This window comes from Carcharodon carcharias, chromosome 26 (assembly GCF_017639515.1).
Source record: "Carcharodon carcharias isolate sCarCar2 chromosome 26, sCarCar2.pri, whole genome shotgun sequence".
NCBI lineage: Eukaryota > Metazoa > Chordata > Chondrichthyes > Lamniformes > Lamnidae > Carcharodon > Carcharodon carcharias.
This window is the reverse complement of record NC_054492.1, coordinates 33,717,309-33,734,038: the sequence shown is the minus strand read 5'-3', so window position 1 is coordinate 33,734,038 and position 16,730 is coordinate 33,717,309. Positions and strand designations below refer to the sequence as shown.

The following is a 16,730-nucleotide window of genomic DNA, read 5'->3' as shown; positions in this document are numbered from 1 at the left end:
CATTTTAAATATTTCTGCCAGGGCCCCTGCAATTTCTACACTAGTCTCCCTCAAGGTCCGAGGGAATATCACGTCAGGCCCAGGGGATTTATCTACCTTTATTCGCTGTAAGGCAGCAAGCACCTCCACCTCTTTAATCTCTATATGTTCCATGACACTACTGCTTGTTTCCCTTCCTTCCTTATACACAATGCCAGTTTCCTGAGTAAATACTGATGCAAAAAATCTGTTTAAGATCTCCCCCATCTCATGAGGCTCCACACATAGACGACCACTCTGATCTTCAAGGGGACCAACTGTGTCCCTTACTATCCTTTTACTTTTAATATACTTGTAGAAACCCTTTGGGTTTACCTTCACATTATCTGCCAAAGGAACCTCATATCTTCTTTTTGCCTTCCTGATTTCCTTCTTTAGTATTTTCTTACATTTTCTATACTCTACAAGTACCTCATTTGCTCCTTGTTGCCTATACCTGCTATACACTTCTCTCTTCTTCTTAACCATATCGCCAATATCCCTTGAAAACCAAGGTTTCCTATGCCTGTTAACTTTGCCTTTAATCCATACAGGAACATGCAAACTCTGCATTCTCAAAATTTCGCCTCTGAATGCCTTCCACTTACTGAACACATCCTTGCCAAAAAACAACTTATCCCAATCCACTCTTCCTAGATCCTTTCTCATTTCCACAAAATTGGTCTTTCTCCAATTTAGAATCTCAACTCGAGGACCAGACCTATCCTTATCCATAATTAACTTAAAACTAATGATATTGTGGTCACTGGACCCAAAATGTTTGCCTACACATACTTCTGTCACCTGACCTGTCTGGTTCCCTAATAGGAGATCAAGTATTGCATCCTCTCTCGTTGGTACCTCTATATATTGATTTAGAAAACTTTCCTGAACACATTTGACAAACTCCAAGCCATCCAGCCCTTTTACAGTATGGGAGTCCCAGTCAATATGTGGAAAGTTAAAATCTCCTACTATCACAACTTTCTGTTTCTTACATAGGTCTGCTATCTCTCTACAGATTTGTTCCTCCAATTCTCTCTGACTATTGGGCGGCCTATAATACAACCCTATTAGTGTGCTCACACCTTTCCCGTTCCTCAGCTCCACCCATATGGCCTCTGTAGACGAGCCCTCCGGGCTGTCCTGCTTACGCACAGCTGTGATATTTTCCCTGACGAGTAATGCCACTCTTCCCCCTTTCATCCCTCCCCCTCTATCACATCTGAAACAACTTCATGTGAATTGATTCCAAAATTATTTCATTTTAAGTTTTCAATTTTGTATCTCTAATATTCTTCATCCTCTCCTACAAGGGTATGGTGCCATAGGCAACAAAGGCCCTCCAGTGCCTCATTCCAGTGGTAATTCTTCAAGTACCTAGACAAGTACTTAGGCATCATGTACCCTGTCCTCAGTAGACATCTACAAATTCATTTTTCCAGCCATTGTCACTGGAAGGCAATCAGGAGCAGGAAACCATGCTGATTTTCCCCCTCCTTAGCAGAGGGACAATGAGATAGTTGTGTGTTAGTTACTCTCAGTGAGGGCAGAGACTTAAAACTGAAGACTGAACCCTGCAGCTTTCTGGTCAGTGCAACAATTGGCAGAGAATTTAATCAAAGGGCAGCATGCTACATGAAGATATTTATAAAAGGAAAGAAGAAACAATGAATCAACAAAGCAAGTTGGTTGAGGCCATGGATTGAACCTGGGGTGAATTTTAGAACTGAAACAGCTGTCAAACATTTCTAGCTGGTAAGCAAAAAATATTTATATAAACAATTGTTTGAATGTAAACGTATTAAAGATGGATGGGGACTTTGCTTTTTGTTTCTAACATGCAAAAGGTATAATTATTAAACTCACCTGCAAGTGAACGAGGGATGGTCAGCAAGCTTTCGTGTACTAGGGGATCATCAGAAGCATTCACTAGTAGAAGGGGAATCTGGATCTGCGTCAGCAGGTAAAACAGTCATTACATTACAAACAGATGCCATCTACTGACAGGAATAGCAAAGGCAAGCCTTTCAAATAATTTCAACTTCTTAGTTACATGAAGTTTGCCTTCCTAGTTTGACTAACTTGCCCCTACCCCAGTCCCAAGTATTCTTACTGTAAATATGTTGGCACAGGGATTTCAGAAAAGCTTCATGGCAGTTAAGTCAATGTTTTATGGAAAGCACTATAAATTTAATCTCCTCTTCCTTCCCATAATCTTTCCACTGCCTCCGCCACACGCACCCACCCACACACACCCACACACACCCACACACACCCACACACACCCACACACACACACCCCGGTGGACGTATGAAAAGTGTTTGCACTTTGTCTCCCTTAACGATGAAAAATACCCAGTATAGTTAGTTTTTAAAAAAAAAATAAATTGGGGTTGTCCTGAGAGAACAATTTGCTCACGGTAGCAGAGGTTTCAGTCCTATGATGTATGGGAATGGTTTGGGAGAGAAAAGAATGGACACAACTTTAAAGTGAACTGACTTGTGCAATTCTAACATGTTAAATAATCCCAGCAACAATGTATAGTGTGTGAAGGACAAAAGCATGCTATAACTATTTTAATTAATTACTCTGATGGATCAGTTTAGAGTTCCCACATTCACTATGAAGTGCAGATGTTTAAAGTGCAGCTGAAATCAACACTAGTAGCATTTACAAATAAGAATATGCATTCCTCAGATGCACAAGCTTATTCTGTTGCAACAAAATCAATATTTTAGAAGTCAAGCAATACACCTTTGTTGATCAACCTGCAAGTATCTTATAAAAAAGTCAAAAAGAATTGGGAAGTGGGGAAAAACACACCCTCTGTTCTCCTTATTGGACAACCCGCAATACTGACTACTTCATCTTCCTGTAAGATATAAACCTCAAGTCCAAAAAATATGCTGGGAGACAGAGAGATTTGCTTGCATCACAATATCAAGCAAGGGAAGGCTTTCTGACACTGTGGAATTTAACTTTCTTGCCACATGACCCACAATAGAGTGGATTTTCAATAGAGTCTAAAACCACAAGCATTTGAACAGGGGAGAAAAGGGAGAAACAAAATGACAGGCTAGAAAGCCAAAGCATCTGTACATACATTATGCAACTCAAACTCTGGGTTCTAATTAAGTTTTGTAGCCATGGTGATGTTTTGGGGCAATATCAAAACCCTTCTGATTGCATTAATTTGCACTGGAACACAATACAGCTCAATAGCAATTTTAAATTTACCTACAAAACAAACGGTGAACTCATCTGTCTCCAATGTGTAAAATTATTTGACCTGTGAAAGTATTGCCTTTAAGCAATTGAGGCTAAACTGCCCCTGATGTGCATCCTCCAGTAACTCATTCCAAGCTGAGTGATATAACTCTTACATAGACAAACTGAATGCAGTGCTTGGTCTTTGGTCTTTGAAACCATTCAAGGCCATTTCCATCACTTGAGTATTAATAGGAAGGGATATGGAAGCTACTGCAGCTGGCATTCCAGGAAGGTCAATTTGACCACATGCAATGTTTCATCCTTTATAGTGATACCTGCGTTTTTTGGTCGCCAATGGTTTTTTTTGAAGCTGCATAAAGTTAGTACAAATCACACTGCAGTGAGGTGCAAAGAAATGGATTACAATTTAAACCCAAATTGAGATCACTTACATTGTGAAGATAGTGCATACAGCTTTCTTTTTCATAATATTCCTTCAGCGTGTCATACCCATGGAACTTTCTGAAATAGACCGATATTGCTGTAAATCCGAGATATGTTAGAGATAGGCTCAAATGGATTAAAAGAATAAGCTTTTGAACAAACAGGCATGTTACACTCACTTTACAGTCAAAACATGCATTAACTACATATGTATTTCCAATGTAAAAAAAGTTGAATTACCAGAACATTTCAAATCAACATTGCTCACGTGATCATTTATTTGCCAGAACAAAGGTTAAGGGGTGATCTAACAAAAGAGCTAAAGTTATGAGGGTGTGGTGACTGGATGAATAGTCACACCTCTTGTCAATCATGGGACGTGACGTACTACAGGGGCCCTGACCAGCAAGCTCTTAGGACAGGGTTTTTCCGGTGAGATCTGGTCGAGCTGCAAGAACTAAAAATGTCTCTGTAATAAAGTTTAACTGTTTATTGACAAAACCAGTCTGCACCAGAGTCATTGCATTTGGCAACGAGGTCAAATCAACTTCGACTCTGCACCTTGCCCTGTTACTGTGGGTAAGGCTTGGCCTAAATAGCCAAGTGGTTATGGTACTGGGTTTGTAACCCTAAGATCAAGAGTTCAAATCTCACAATGGCAAACTATGAAACAATGTTACTGTGGGTAAATCGAATTTAAAAAAACTACTCACCAGCCAGGCTGCTGTTTGGAAGAATTGACTCATGTGATGCTAATATTGAATATTGGAGCCAGTATGTTGCGCACCTCGGGTTTTACTTAGTAGTGAATGAAATAACCGCCGCAAAAAAGCTGAAAGCAATCCTCTTAAGTGTATGCAGCAGTAAAACATATCACTTGATTCGTAACCTGACTGCCAGGAGCACATCCAATTCCAAGTCATATAGCGTATTAGTGGACCTAGTGAAAGTGCACTTTCAGCCAAAGCCATCCGTGATAATGCAGGGCTTTAAATTCAGTTCAAGAGATCGGGCCCTGGGAAAGTCCATTGCAAGCTATGCAGCAAACCTCAAGCAGTTAACAGAATACTGCAAGTTCGGAGGCGTTTTGAACAATATGCTGTGGAACCCATTGATATGTGGAGTCCAGGACGACGCCATTCAGCGCCAATTGCTTACCGAGGTCAATATCGATTTTAAAAGTGCCCTAGAAATCTCCCTCGCCACAGAAAGTGTCGTGAGAGACTTGCAGGCTTTGCGACACGTGGCAATAAATGTTGGCCTAGCCAGTGACGCCCACATCCCATGAACGATAAAAAAAATAATAGCACCATACTTCCATGTTGGGTGGGAACCTGCCACTGGGTGTGGCATGAAAGCCAGATCTGCAGAATTAAAGCACGATTCAATGGCCACCCTGAGAAACATTAAGAAGCCTAACAGAAATGCTTCACCACCGGTTTCAAGACCAAAGCACTATAGATGTGGAGGTGAACACAGAGCAGATACCTATAAATTCAAAGAGGCAGAATGCCAATACTGTCATAAGAAGGATCACGTGGTTAGGCAATGCCGGACAAAGTTGAAGTAGTCTGCAAAACAGCAAACAAACATGATAGAAGTAATGGGTACAACAAAGACTGAAGCTGCTGCTCCTGATGCTTACTCCTTATATAATATGACTGTTGTGAAGACTGAGCCTATTACGGTGACAGTACAAGCAAATGACATGCCACTGACAATGGAAGTGGATACTGGTGCCTCAACTACAGTGGTAGGAGAGCACACTTCCTTAATGAAGGAAGATGGCCAATAAAATTGGAGCAGACAACCACTAAATTAAGAGTTTATAAAGGAGAATCTATTCAAGTAAAAGGCGTCACCACTGTGCCAGTCTCTCACAAGTGACAGACAGCCCAACTGCTGTAATAATAGTGAAAGGAGAGGGACCCAGTCTTTTAGTCGGGATTGGCTACAGAAGGTCAAACACGACTGGTCTGAGATATTTCACTTAAAATCAGATGGAGTGCAAAGGGGCTTGGGAGTCCTAGTCCAGGATTCTCTTAAAGTTAACTTGCAGGTTGAGTCGATAGTTAGGAAGGCAAACACAATGTTGGCATTTATTTCAAGAGGGATGGAATATAAAAGCAGGGATGTGCTGCTGAGGCTTTATAAGGCTCTGGTCAGACCACATTTAGAATATTGTGAGCAATTTTGAGCCCCGTACCTCAGGAAGGATGTGCTGACCCTGGAGAGGGTCCAGAGGGGGTTCACGAGAATGATCCCAGGAATGAAAAGCTTAACATATGAGGAATGTTTGAGGACTCTGGGTCTATACTCAATGGAGTTTAGAAGGATGAGGGGGGGGGATCTGATTGAAACTTACAGAATACTGAAAGGCCTGGATAGAGTGAATGTGGGGAAGATGTTTCCATCAGTGGGAGAGACTAGGACCCGAGGGCACAGCCTCAGAGTAAAGAGAAGACCTTTTAGAACAGAGATGAGGAGAAACTTCTCTAGCCAAAGAGTGGTGAATCTATGGAATTCATTGCCACAGAAGGTTGTGGAGGCCAGGTCATTGAGTGTATTTAAGACCGAGATAGATAGGCTCTTGATTGGTAACGGGATCAAAGGTTAGAGGGAGAAGGCGGGAGAATGGGGTTGAGAAACTTATCAGCCATGATTGAATGGCAGAGCAGACATGATGAGCCGAATGGCCTAATTTTTGCTCCTATGTCTTATGGAATCCCAGAACTTCTAAGGAAATACAACATGGTTTTTCAGGATGAATTAAGGAAGTTAAAAAGGCATGCATGTCATGATATATGTTGATCCTCAGGTGACACCATGTTTCTTTAAGGTCAGACCTATGCCTTATACTTTGAAAGAAAAGATGGATGCAGAGCTGTGCAGGTTAGAAAAACTGGGCAGCATCCAACCTGTCCAATTCTGAATGGGTGGTACACATAGTTCCAGTGGTTAAGCCTGATCACACCATACACATCTGTGCAGACTATGAATTGACTGTAAATAAGGCAGCAAAACTAGACAAGTACCCCAATCCAAGGACAGGCAACTTATATGCCAAGTTGGCTGGAGGCAAGTCCTTTACAAAAATGGATATGAGCCACGCCTACCAACAATTAGAACTGGATAGCACATCGAGAAAAAACGTGATCATTAACACACACAAGGGTCTCTCCCAGTACACTTGTCTACCCTTTGGAGTCTCGTTAGCATGCACTATTTTCCAGAGAACAATGGAAAACCTTTCGCAAGGACTCCCACGAGTGGTAGTATATTGAGATGATGTTCTTATCATTGGGTCAACCAAGACTGAACACTCGGCTAACTTGGAGGAGGTATTAAGAAAGTTCATGGAAGCCAGTGAATGGTTAAAGCAGGAAAAATGCATATTGCAAGCACCTGAAATTACTTATCTAGGTCACAGGGTGGATGCCATGGGTTTGCATCTGGTAGAAGATAAAATTCAGGCAATAAAAGATGCACAATCACCATCCAATGTAACAGAACTTAAGTCCTTCCTGGGTATGCTCAACTACTGTAGCCACTTCTTACCAAAACTGTCAACTGTTTTGGCACCATTACAGATGCTGCTAAAAAAGAACCACCATTGCTACTGGGGTTCACAACAGGAAGAAGGCTTGTGAAAGCAAAAAATTGCTGCACTCGTCGTGTTTATTGGTACACTCCAACCCATCAAAAGAGCAGGTATTAATATGTGATGCCTCTCCTTAGGGTGAGAAGCTGTGTTATCACAAATTGGAAAACGGATCAGAAAGACCTATTGGCTATGTCTTGAGAACCCTTTTCCAAGCCGAGAAGGGCCATTCTCAGTTAGAAAAAGAAGGATTATCAGTAATATTCAGTGTAAAACAGTTTCAATTGTACCTACATGGACCATATTTCACCATTGTGTCGGACCATAAACCATTAACAAGGTTATTGAGTGAGGATAAGGCTATTCTGCCAACAGCATCAGCAAGAATACAACACTGGGGTCTGGCATTATCTGCGTATGAGTATACTTTTACGTACCGCCTTGGCCAACACATCGCAAATGCAGATGCACTCGCCTCCCAGGTAACATTGTAAATGCCAGATAGTATTGTAAATACTCCTGTTCCACAAGAATTACTGATATTACTGAATTTCTTAGATTCTCCGCCTGTGTGTGTGAAACAAATTAGAAATTGGACAAAGAGATCCAATATTGTTGAACGATAGAGACTTTGTTTTGCAAGGATGGCCAAACTCGCCTGTATCTGAAGAATTGAGACCATTCTATGTCAAAAACACGGAATTAAGCTGTCAAGATGGAATTGTATTGTGGGATCCAAGAGTTGTCGTACTATCACAAGGTAGTGAGCCACTCTTGACAGAGCTCCATAGTGCGTATCCAGGCATATCAAAGATGAAAATGCTTGTGCGAAGCTATGTATGATGGCCAGGCATTGACAGCGACATTGAGAGCATGGTCAAGCACTGTCTTCACTGTCAGCAACAACAGAAGTTGCCTGTTTCAGCTCCCCTACATCCATAAGAGTGGCCTGACCGACCCTGGGCTTGACTACATGTTGATTATGTAGGACCATTCTTTGGTACCATGTTCTTGTTAATTGTAGATGCACATTCAAAATGGATAGATGTGTATGAAGTCAAATCGCCAATTTCGAACACAACTATTGGAAGCTACGTCACTGTTTCAACATACATGGCCTACCTGAAATTGTCGTCTCTGATAAAAATACAGCCTTTCCTAGCACTGAGTTTCAGAAATTTATGGATCTGAATGGAATTCAACATACCTCATCGAATGGTCTAGCCGAGAGGGCAATACAAACTTTTAAGTCTGGTAAGAAAAAATTATCAGAAGGCACTCTGGAATCTCGACTTTCCTGGTTTCTCTTTCAGTTATTATACAACATCACATTCAACTACGGGTTCAACACAGGAGTTATTAATGAGACACCGTCTGCGTACACATTTACATTTGGTGTTTCCAAGTTTAGAGGGAAAGGTAGTGCAGAACTTTAGTAATCAGATATTTAACTGACATACACAGCAAAGCTCGCAGTGTAGGTGACATGGTTTACGTGCGAAATTTCGATGGTGGGCTCTGCTGGGCTCTGGGAGCCATTGTTTCAGAAACCAGTCCATTATCTTTCCAAGTATAAGTGGGAGATAGAATCGTCCGTAAGCACGTAGATCACATCCATGCCAGAAAGGCATTCCAACAGTTAACTGATCAACCTGTGATTATGACTGAACCGTCAACTTCCGAGGTATGTGATCGACCTAGAACAGACTTTTCAGAAGAGTTGCCAAATCCTGAACTGCCTAGTTCTGATGATGCATCTCTCAGTGCAGCTTCATATCCTGATCCCATTCAAGAACCTCTAGTGCTAGAGCTATGCCACTCTAGCTGTATAAAAAGAGCACCACAGAGGCTTGGCTTATAATCACCTGAAATTGTATATCATTTGTTGGACTGTTTAAATATTTTTCTGTAAAGAGTAATTGTAAAAAACTAAAGGGAGAGGAAACGTGTTAACTGGATGTATCGTCACTCTCTCCCGTCAATCACAGGTTATGTGATGTACAGCAGGGGCTCCGACCAGTGAGCTCTTAGTGCAGATTATACAGATTTCTCTATTCAACAACTTGCAAGGAAAAAGTACCTTTAATGTAGTAAAGCACCCTGAGGTGCTTCACAGGAGTGTTATCAAATGAAATGTGACTTTGGTCACATCAGGAAATATTTGGACAGATGACCAAAAGCTTGGTCAAAGAGGTAGGCTTTAAGGAATGTTTTAAAAGGCGGAGAGTTGAATAGGTTTGGGGTGAGGTGGGGGGGTGGAATTCTAAAGCTTAGGGATTAAGTAACTGAAAGTTCATTCATCATCGGTAGTGTGATTAAAAACGGGAATGCACAAGAGACCAGAATTAGAGGAGCGCAGCAATCTCAAAGGATCGCAGAGCTGGAGGAGGTCACAGACACAGGGAGGTGCAAGACCATGGTGGGGTTTGAAAACAAGGATGAGGATTTTAAAATCGAGGTACAACTAGAATGGAAGCCAATGTAAGTCAGTGAGCAAAGGGGTGATAGGTGACCAGGACTTGGAGCAAGTTAGGACATGGGTAGCAGAGTTTTGGCTGTCTTCAAGTTTAGAAGTAGAAGGTAGGGGGCTGGGTACAAGAGCATTGGAACAGTCAAGTCTTGAGGTAACAAAGGCATGGATGAAGGTTTCAAAAAATAAGTGAGGTAAAGGCAGAGTCAGACAATATTACACAGGTGGGTAGTCTTGGTGATGGCATTGATGTGTTGTAAGGAGTTCATCTTGGGGCCAAAAATGACATTATCAAGGCTGAGAAAGGGTCAGCCTCAAGAGTCAGTGGCTAAGGACAGAGCTTGTGGCAGAGACGAAAGACAAGACAATATTTAGACTAATCCAATAACACCCATGCAATATGACAAATTAGAGACATTGGAGGGGCTGAGAGAAGTGGTACATGTGGAACCAAATGTGTTTTATTACGTTGCAATCAAAAGGTAGCACCCAGGTGAAAAAAAGAAAAGGGAAAACGTTGAAGTTTGGTTGAACATTTTTCTATATTCATTACACTTTGCACCCTGTCATTAGTACACTCATTTTAAGTAGTTTCCTGTCATTAAAACTGAAAATATCACCTTGGCCAGGATATTTAGGATGGCAGGGTTTCCTTCTCTCTATCGGAGGAGTCGATAACCAGCTGCAGGGCAGCCAAAAAAGCTCCAAGTGTTAATTGACTTGAGTTTGGGCTTCCACTCCTCACTTGGGACGAAGTCTTGCCTCAGAGAGCTGCTGCCTAATCTGACTGGCCAGCATCTCTCTAGTCCCAGAAGCTGCAGTAGACAAGACTGGCACAGAAAGCAGTTCCCAAAATCTAAGGCCTGGGAGTCCAGGACCAGGTAAGGTTTGGGGATCTCAGGGTGGGGAGAGGAAGTGAGGTCTGGGGGTGCTGAAGTGGGTGAAAGGGGGGCGGTAGAGAGGCCAGAGGAGGAAGGAGCACCCGCAATGGCCAGACCTTGTTTTGGGGGGGGTGGGGGGTTTGCCCAATGATGAAAGGAGGCTGTTGATGGAGGTGTGCACTCCTCTCTTCCTGCCAGAGACCTGGGCAACGTCATTTTTCGGGCTTCCCCCCTGCCCTGAACTTCTCCCTCCAGCCTGAAGCAACCAAGTTGAGGCTTGGTGGAAAACAACACTTAAGTGGTCATTATTTGGCCATTTAAGGGCCTTAATTGGGGAAAGGTTGGGCGTCCTGCTCATCCCATCACAAAATTGCAGAGAGGTCAGGGCAGGTAGGAGACTGGTGGGGAAAGCATCTGAAGAAATTTATGGCCTCTCCCCCCTGTGCCACCGCCTGCAAACCTGCCAGCAAGGGAATGCAAAATTCTGTCCCATAAGTTGTGCACTGTTTTATAAAATCCATTTCTTGCCAAGTGAGAAACATTGGTTTCTTGGCCCCCGAAGTTTAAAATTCTCATACTCTAACCTTCAACTCTATAAGCCCTTCCCTTAATTCACTGGTATTTCCACTCTGACATCATGTCTATATACAACTTTGCCCACAAGTTGCAGTGGTGCCTTCAGCAGCCTAAGGCCACAAACCCTGGTATTCCTTTGCAAAATTTATTTTCCTCTCTCTTTACCTGAAGACTTTCTTCAAAACTCAATTATTTAGTTTTTGGTCACTCCTGCTTAAAAAAAAATCTCTTTGGTTCTGTGCTCATTTATTTTGACTACACCTCTGAAATGCCATGGAGCATTTTCCACATTAAATATGTTATATAGATAAAAGTTGTTGATGTCTATTTGTCTATTTTAAATGTAGGATTCTTCAGGGTGAAGACCGTGAAGACAGAAAATAAGTAAGCAAATTTAGCAGAAATATTGAAGATTAGCTGAAAAATAACAGATTTGAGATCTAATGTAATCCACAGTTGTCACCTATATGTAAGGAAAATACAAAGCATCTTCAAATCCTAACATTTTTGACAAAACAAAAATCTGTAATCCCGCTGCATCGATAAACACAGAAAAAGGAAGGTGAGAAGACAATTCAGAATTGACCGTCTAACACAAGAGGGCAAATACATGCCACAGACTGCCCAGCAAGGCAGACAATCAGGCAAATTCAAAAGCTGAGCAGATAATTGGCAGAAGCAGTAATCAAGAATATGAAAGACAAATAGAGTGCATGGTATTTTTTGTTTTAAATTTGGTATCAATCTCTTCTGGTCCTATACATTAGAAGAAAGCCTACAGCGATAGCACTGTTAAAGCTTCTATGTGTTAGATTCCCATGAACTGAAACACTCTTACCAAAAATATTTTCCCTTTCAAATGAACACAATATGAAGTATTTTAAATTAACAGAAAATTGGGTCAAAATCCTGGAACTCCCCTAACAGCACAATGGGTGTACCTACACAACATGGAAGCAGCAGTTCAAGAAGGCAGCTCACCACCACCTTCTCCAGGGCAACTAGGGATGGGCAATAAATGCTGGCCCAGCCAACGAAGCCCACATCCCATGAATGAATTTAAAAAAAAATATCCAAACAAGCAAGACTAAGAGAATCATCCTCTCAAACATGTATGGATTGAAACATAGATGAAATATTTGACAAGTTAATCCACCTAAATAGGTACCATTCAAAGTACAGTAGTAGTAGCACTCCCTCAGTACTTTGCTGGAGCGTAACTTAGACTAAGAGATTAAACTCACAACTTGGAAACCACAACTTCTAAGAAGCAATATTATTATCAGAAACCAAGATGACATACTGCCACTTACCTCATGATGTTATCATCAATGTGCATCAGGGAAGTTGCTGTATAAAGTTTGCTAAGGTCTACATCTGCCAGAGGATTTGGTGTTCTGAACTCATTTTCTCCAAATAGCATTTTTCTGCAACATATAAAATGTTGTCAACACCAGCAAAATTATACCTATTTCTAATATTTACTCATGCCAATTGGAAGAGGACCTACCATTATGAAAAGTAACTACAGGCAAACACATGCAATGTTGACTGACATCAATTATAGCAGCCATGGCCGTCTCTTCTGTCCTTGAAAAGCAAGACTTCAACATTAAGCATGAGAAGACAATTTCTCACCCTTGCTTCATGGAACTCAACCTATTAGTTATTTTCCTTAGCGAGAGAAGGAGAGGGTGCATGGAATGAATAGCAAATGACTAACAATGTATTTTTTTTTTTAAGTATAGAATATTTGTCTTTAACAAAATATTAAAATCCAATTTCTGTTCTGTGAAATACAGTCAGCTCATATAAGTGAGCATTAACAACCATATCTGTACTAAAATAATAGAACACACCTTGTCCTGTAAACATTGGCTCCAAATTGTTAATGGTAACAAGTCATATATACATCGCAGGTTAAAAATGCAAGAATGAACAAAACATTTCGGTTGCCCCAATCTCCACACTTCTGAATTTAACAGAACAAAATTCTAAGCAAGTAATGGACTATTTTATATGGCACCTAGGATACTGAGGAAGAGCACAGATTTCACAGCCTCAGTTCTATTAGGCCTACTGGAGAGTTAACAGGAAGGAGGCCCACATCTTCAAGTTCTCAGAAGCCATAGAAAATTAGTTCTGGAAACTGTTAGATGTGCAAAATTTCTCTCCCTATACTACTGGATTCTGGCAGCAAGATTATCCTCCACCTGCAGCTGACAATGCATCAATACAAAAGTGACATTATAAATTTGAGAAACAATTTGCCTTCAAGTAATATTAAAATCTTGCATTGGCCAATTGACAAGGGTTACTTTTTTATGGCAATAAGTGCTAGCACATCAAACACAACTAGCATAACGGCATCAAAGTAAACTTCCCTGGGCCAGTGATTTAGGAATACACAAGCACTGGTATTAGCAAATCCAACAAGTTTATTTTGGCATTGTGCAAGACCCAAATATCAAAGGCTCGGGGCATCACAATCGAAGCATTATTAAACCAGCTTATGTTTTCGCGTGTGCGTGCTTGCATATGATGGTGCAATGAACATTACATAAGAAAGCACAAACAGGTACATAATAAGGGTAAGAATGAAAAGAATTCAGTAAACCGCTTCATCGAGCGCACAGTTATGCCAAAAAAAATTAAACATTCGTTATTATTACTATGCAGTGGTTTATACGGCCAGTCTTGTTCTCTAAATAGAACTCCAAATCCTTTGCAACATCTTTTACAGAACATATTCTACAATCACAATAAGCAAATGAATGACCAACAGAAATAAAAGTCACCTGTGAAACAATATAATCTTTTTCATGTTGTCTGCCATTAGAAAGTTATAAAACCTTCGACATTGATCCCATTGGAGGAATGTTTCCTGTGCCCTAAGCAAAAACAAAAGAAATTACCTTAGATACATGGCATCAAAATATAAAACATAATTTGTGGAGAGCTGTGCAAACCTGTTTCTTCCAATGAGTAAGAAGTCAGCATTACAAATGTAAAATAAAATGAAGCAGTGATATTTTATCTCCACTGAAACACTTTGCTAAAGACTCTAATCCCACCTTTTAGGAAGCTCTTGCAACACCATCTGATATTCTGAGTCTGGAGGTAAGCAGCAACTTCCTGTCCAGTAGGCAATCCTTCAACTTATCTCTCCCTCAAGTTTTCTATGGTGGATCTATTCTACTAATTGTCATTTGGTAGCACAGAACTTGAGCATTGCTGAAAAAGAGACATGTCTAAGCTTTTTGTCCTGCACGCTTCAGGACACTTCACAAGAATACCAACATAAGCTTTGTGTTTTGAATTTTGCAAGCATGGGCTTGGTTGGGTATGATTGCAAACAGTGGCTGGGACATGCTGTTTGCAAAATTAAAAACAGTATCCAACATTAGATGTGATTCTGCGATTTGACAACATTTGCTGAATAATCCTCAATGTGCGAAGAATTATGCTGACAACCAACTTAAGGTAGTCAGTCAGGCTCACAATGTAGTGCGTGTATGTGTACTGGAAGCTACATCGAATAATACACAAATACCCTGTTCTTTGCAGACAGAAAGAACATGTACACACACTGCACCTGTTTTAGCAAAACAAAATAAGTGACAGCCATTTGTTGACTCATTCCTCAGGGTATTGCTTTGACCAATCAGGGTCAAGCTGTAAATTTCAACCATGCTTGGCAGTTAATTTTGTCATTTGTTGTGCAAGGCCCATATATCAAAGGCTTGGGGCATCACAATCATAGCAAGCACAATATTAAACCAACTTATGTTTTCGTTTGTCTGCGCTTGCATACGAGGGTGCAATGAATGTTGCATAAGAAAGCACAAACAGGTGCATAAGGGTAAGAATGAAAATTTTGTCACCATTACTGGTGCGTTCTCCATGGCAACACCTCTACCAGAACCCATTTGGCAACCAATCAGCACATTCTTCTCAGTATAAATTGTTGCTTTTCCCTTACATTGGTATTCTTGCGAAGTGTCCTGATGAGTGCAAGATGAAAAGCTTTGACATGTCTCTTTTTTCCAGCAATATTCTACTAATCGTACTGTGTTCATTACTGGTCCAAACATAGTGAACAGTGCTACTTCTTTCAACCTGATTATACCACAAAATTAAGAGTCATTGCAGAGTTTTCTGCTTAAATTCATTTCTTCCAGAAGCTAAAAACTATGGAACTCTTTCCATCCCATAACAAAGCATGCCCCATAAAGTATCCAGATGTCAAGATCTGAAGATTTGCATCATTTAGTCACTAGACTTCCATTCACCTCATCTCTTTTCAACCTTGGTGGTGTTCTGCATAAATGGCGATTGGCCCTCAATCCAGGTAAACACTGCACTGAGTCCACACAACAGGTTTAATAAAACAAGTTCAGTAGGTGCCTTCAATAAATGCCTTGCAACAACAGCTCCACTATAAGTAGTAAATTACTGACACTCCTGGGCGTTAGTAGTAAAGTGAAAAAATACATCTAAAATGCTCTATTAATTGGATTAATAATGCAGCAGTAATTTTAACCATTAACTAAAAACTTTTAGCTGATGCAACTAGCTAATGAAACCAACACAGGACAGTTTAAACCTACTAACAATACAAAATGTGGCAATATTCAAAAGCCAGACAACAGGAGAGGTTCAAAGGTGGTACATAAAGTGCCTTGGGAGAAATTGCTTCCTTGAAAGAAGATTTAAAATCCATTTATGTTATCCAAGCAGTTCCTCATTCAATCATTCTAGAGACATGCTCAGTGCATACGAAAGCAGGAAAAAATAAATCTATATATCTGCACCCTTGCAGCCATTTTTGTGATTGAATAAGTTCCAAAAGGGGTTAACATTCCTGTCTGCATTTCATCAGTTTTTACCCCAATGTTAAAAGGACAATTCTCACAGCATATGATCCACCTTTATAGAAGTCAAGTCAGAAATTTATACAATTTTGGAGTAGCTTGGAGACACAGAGTAAGGAGTAAGTTATCACTGCTCTACATCAAGCATGGCAGCTGCTTAAGTGTATTGCATTAGTCTCCCAGTTTTGTTGAGTCAAAGGGGAATAAATTCTGCTTTTAGGTTCATGTTTTGATGTAATAATTATTGTGTAAACACAAGAGAACTACAGTCACTAACACCAACACTAAGTGAAGTCACCCAACGTGATACAGCAGAATTGTCAAGGTGTGCTTCAGGTCTACGAATGATTGTAATGTTAAATGTCTTATTTTATTGCAAACAATGTAACAATATAGTTATTTCTGCAAATAATCAGAAGGTGGGGGAGAAAAGAGAGAACACCCCTGCTCTTTTTTATAATAGTACCATGGGACTCATCCGTTCACCTAAGGAGGCAGACAGGGGCGTTAATTTAACATCCCTCCAAAAGGTAGCATTTCTGACAGTCCAACATTGGAGTGTCAGACAGATGTTATGCTCAAGGCTCTGGAGTGAGACTGGAATCCACAGATCGAGAGGCAAGAATACTACCATGACACAGTGATATGGAAA

At 40.7% G+C, this 16,730-nt stretch overlaps 1 protein-coding gene across 1 annotated transcript in view; it reads right to left on the bottom strand.

The window, feature by feature from the left end:
- Window positions 1-16,730, bottom strand: part of LOC121270001 (monoacylglycerol lipase ABHD2-like) — a 77,216-nt gene that overhangs the window by 11,165 nt on the left and 49,321 nt on the right. The window contains exons 7-10 of the mRNA XM_041175242.1: window positions 14,003-14,095; window positions 12,518-12,631; window positions 3,685-3,754; window positions 1,888-1,972 (exon numbers count right to left, since the gene is read on the bottom strand). Coding sequence (XP_041031176.1) covers window positions 1,888-1,972; window positions 3,685-3,754; window positions 12,518-12,631; window positions 14,003-14,095 — 362 coding nt within the window. The remainder of the gene's footprint in view (window positions 1-1,887; window positions 1,973-3,684; window positions 3,755-12,517; window positions 12,632-14,002; window positions 14,096-16,730) is intronic.